At 34.2% G+C, this 4,413-nt stretch overlaps 1 protein-coding gene across 1 annotated transcript; it reads right to left on the minus strand.

Annotated features, from left to right (window-relative positions):
• Positions 1 to 200: 200 nt before the first annotated feature.
• LOC137824659 (DNA polymerase delta small subunit-like) lies at positions 201 to 4,174 on the minus strand. The gene is made up of 9 exons (XM_068630324.1): positions 4,030 to 4,174; positions 3,728 to 3,956; positions 2,980 to 3,490; positions 2,300 to 2,415; positions 1,281 to 1,334; positions 1,130 to 1,201; positions 773 to 864; positions 566 to 693; positions 201 to 379 (listed from the first exon to the last, which is right to left on the minus strand). The coding sequence occupies exons 3-9, from the start codon at positions 3,059 to 3,061 to the stop codon at positions 201 to 203; spliced, it is 723 nt and encodes a 240-aa protein (XP_068486425.1). The 5' UTR covers positions 3,062 to 3,490; positions 3,728 to 3,956; positions 4,030 to 4,174.
• Between the last annotated feature and the right edge of the window lie 239 nt (positions 4,175 to 4,413).

Consider the following 4,413-nt stretch of genomic DNA (forward strand, 5'->3'; position numbering starts at 1 on the left):
AAATACATTTAAGAAACTTTGTTCTATAATAAATATTTTTATTATAGAAAGTTATGCACCCAACGGCTGGTTCTCTAGCTTAAGTTATGCTTAAGTTAGTAATTTAGCTAGATGACCACAGTTGTGAATGAATAGTTTGATAGGCTGGTTCTCTAGCTTCCATGATCATCTTCTCTGGATTCCATGAATATATTGCTTATCTAAAACTGGGGATCGTACAACAGCAACAAAGTAACTTTTATTTCTGCAACTGCAATATTGATTTTAGAATAAAAATACCCTTTATGATGAGTTTCAAATTTATCTTGATTTCCAACAAAGTAAACGTGAGGACAGCTCTCAATGAAGAAAGGATCCCTCTCAGTATAAGGAAAGCACCCTAGAAGGCAACAATTAGTAACAGAAGTCAAAATAAATCATTTTTATTTTTTGGAAGAACAACTATGTTTCTTTTCAGAAATAGCAGGTAATATAACAAATGTTCAACCTCTGAGCTAAGCAGAAAAAAAAATAGATTACTGATAATAAAGGTGTAAAAGCATCAAGGTATACATAATGCGCATACCAAGAATATTAGGTGCAGTGGATGCTAAATGCCTCCACCTTAATGTCCTTTCCATGAATTCAAGTTTATCTTTTGCATCCGAATAATTCTCAAGATCATCTACATTTTGACCCGATGTCCCAAGAAACCTGGAAGTAGTGCGGGATCATGTTCATATGTATAAGCATTTAGCAACAAAGACAAAAATATTGAGAATAGACTATTTACCTGACATTATCAAGCTCAAAACAATGAGGATTTGTACAAGAGCTAAAAGTATTATATGTGGAAGACCCAGGGAAAAGGCATCCATGCAATGACTGCAAGTGATGATTTTAGTAACAAAGAAAAACAGCACATGTTAACATGACCTATATGTAACCCTTTGAAGAATTTGGATTCTCTGCTGGGTTTTTGGTGTTGCCCCTCTACCGTGTCTTCGAAATACACTGATTTTGATATTTTAAAATATATTAAAACTTTTTTAATATATTAAAATCAATGTATTTTGAAGGCACAATAGAGGAACAACACTAAAAACCCAATCGAATCTGCACTCAACCCTTGAAAGAGAAATATAAGAACCTGTTGTGGCAATGAGAAATTAGCAGGGTCACTGTGTCCTGACATGATATCCAAAGGCAAACCAGCAGCTATCTGAAAAGCAAGTAAAAGTTAGGCAAATTATTGAGAAAAACAAGGAGTATAATATAAGAATGAATGTAATGAAACAAACCTGACTCAACAGAATGTCTAGCTTCCTTATTGTCTCAAACACTTTTGCAAAATCCTTTGAAGCCAAATTTTACAAATATTGATGAAAAGGCCAAAAATCACATTAGAAATTACAGATTAAATGCCAGGCAACTGGTTTTATTATTTACTGTGATCAGCTCAATTAGCTGTTTTGCAAGCAATGGGTGTTGTCTTAGCAACCGGATGTCAATCGAGACTTTATATAATCAACCAAAGTGCGTGAATCTAAAATGCAACTCTAAGATGTTAAGAAGTGGCGAGATAACTTAGTTCTTCTCATCTAATTATTCATTAATACAAATCAGATGATTCTGTAATATTCCTCCACAAAAGTGAATTACTATGGCAACTAAATCAAATAAGAGAGAGCAAGTGCAATCAAGGAATTCAGATACCAGAGAAAATTAATTGGTGATTATACAATACAAATTACAAGAGAAGAGTGGGTAATCATATTTTGGTTCATGAAACGAAGGTGTTTACTTTATTAGAAGAAGAAAAAGGTAAAACTATTGAATTGTATTGAATGCGTTGTTTAAACTTGTTAAGTAAAGAGATATTGGCATAGGAAACGAAATAGTAGAAAAAAATGCACAATCATTAAAGAAACTCGTCAGTGAAACTGTTAAGATACTAGTGGTGCATATTACTCTATTATGTTACTTTTGTGTAACCTCGCATTGTCTCATAGTATACTATTCTTTTCCTGTAATAAATCAGATCTCTCCTCACGCAGTAAAGTTCACGTAAGTAGTAAATGGCATATGCAGAAAAAACGATTTCTCTCTAAAATCTTGTTGTTTTCCTATCTCTCTCTCCCTATACAGGAACATAAATACCTGTCCGTTCTGAGGTATCTCAACTAAATTCCCAGCAAAGACAACTCGAATAATTTTTTACGCAATACTTTGCTCCTGTGTAATTTGTCACTTTTTATTAGTTAAAATGTAATGGTGCATAATTATCAACTTGAGAAGTTGAGAGAAAAACCGGACAAACCTTCTCATCTCCTAAATGCGCTGTGATATGATCAATGAAAAGCTGAAACCAAAGAGAATTAGAGGTGCTGCTCCCAACCCTTAAACCTGACACAAGAACAACGTATTTGTCTTCCCCTGTAGAATCCAAATAAAAGAAAATTCAAGACAATAATTTCACTAAAATTTGAAATTTTAATAACAAATATTGAAGTATAGATGATCAAAGATGTAAAGTTAAAAGGATAAAATGGCAAGTATGTTGCTCATTATCTTTGCATTAAGACAAGCAGGAGAAGCAGAGAACAAGCAGCATATTTGAATTGGGTAACTTATCAAAGTTTTACCATTTAAAAAAGATAAGAAACTAGTTCCGTTAACTTCAGCAAATACAACTAAAATCGTATGCAATCAAATAGAAAGAGACTATGATAAGAAAAGGGAAACAGAAGACAATTTATGATTGCAGACTATGAATAATAAAATTTTCAAACAACACAAATCCTTCTGACCAAATACTAAACAGATAACAGAAACATCACTTTATGCAAGAAAGCGGGATGCCAATTGACCAAATATTCTTCCGTCCTCAAATGGGAAATCATAATCTACCATCTGTAGCCAAGGTCTGGGCAAAAATCCCATAAATGTCACGGGTGTGCTTTATTGGGTTATAAAATGCAAGGGATATAAAAGAGGTACCTGATTTAAGGGGAAATTCTATCTGTGGGGGTAAGCCAGCATCTAGTACATCCTGAACCAAAAAATCACTCACATACCTCATGAATTCTGATACTACTCTTTTCTTTATGTAAGTTATCACCTGGATGAAATTCTTTTTGTATCACCTAAAATTGAATAAATTGATACTAAGCAGTTGACAACAAGTGCAAAAAAATAATGTTTAACAGAGAATACATAAAACTATATCATATTTGACTGTATCGGTTATATTAAAAAACTATATCAATGTTTTAAAAGGAATTCATAAAAATGATTAAACGTGCCTTTTTGGTGGAACTTTATTTGTCAAAATCAGATAACGTAATCCATTCTTTAGTTGACCTCGATGCAACTAACTTAGGATGAGATGGAAGTTCAGAACTCAGAAACCCCTCTATCCGCTCTAGTTCATTATCATATACACTTGAATCTTGTTTCTCAGCAATACCATCGGGCCAAGTTGTACTTGCTGCATGTGGCTCATCTGGACCTACTTGACAGAAGAAAATCCATCAACACAAACATAAACTACGCCCAATATCGGATACAAGAGACACTTCTCTAGTCTAATTTTTATTCAGATAATAAGTAGAGTTTTAAAAATCTTAAAGGCCAGAGATATAATCGGCTCAGTTCTTATATTACCAACAAACACCACAAAAAAAAGGAAAAAAACTAAAAGAAAAAAATCAAGATTATCAGATAGAAACGAAGCGAGAAAACTCACAGTAGAATGATGGAGTTTACTGTTAAACAGGAGGAAACAAGACTTGTCGAGAAAAGCTCCAGGCACAAACGTCGCGAGATTGGAACTGTGTTTCCTCGCAAGGCAGCAAGAGGCACAACTCTGTTGCGGCAGCAAAAACGAGGGTTCGCCAACGCCGAAAGCGTGGCCGCGAGGCTTGTTCCTCCGCAATCCCAATCCACCACAAAGAGCCTTGAGCCTCCTTCTTTCACTGATAGTGAAACACGAATTAGCTACTGTAGAGATCGAGATGGATTGAAAACGAAAGGAAATGCGAAACTTACGGTGTTAGGGCACAATCAAGAACACGGTCGTACTCCGGTCGCAATGCTTGAATGCTCAACACAGAGAGAGATTCGAATGGAGGGAAGATGTGAGAATGTTGTTGATGCTGAGGCAAAGTGGAGTGAAGTGAGTATTGCGGGGAGAGAATTGTTTCAGAATTGAAAAATGAAAGAAGAAAAAGAAAAGAAGGGATTAAAGTAAAGCAAAAATAAAAATTAATTATTTGTGTGTAATTTGCGTGGGCTTAACCTTCATATTATTTAAATTTATTTTTAAAACTTTTAGCGTGGGCTTAACCTTCAAATATTTAAATTTTAATTATCTTTATAATTTTAGTAGCTGCCATTTCAGCAACGCAATCATTATTTTTTTATTTTTTTTTA

Source organism: Phaseolus vulgaris, chromosome 8, assembly GCF_000499845.2.
Source record: "Phaseolus vulgaris cultivar G19833 chromosome 8, P. vulgaris v2.0, whole genome shotgun sequence".
Taxonomy (NCBI): domain Eukaryota; kingdom Viridiplantae; phylum Streptophyta; class Magnoliopsida; order Fabales; family Fabaceae; genus Phaseolus; species Phaseolus vulgaris.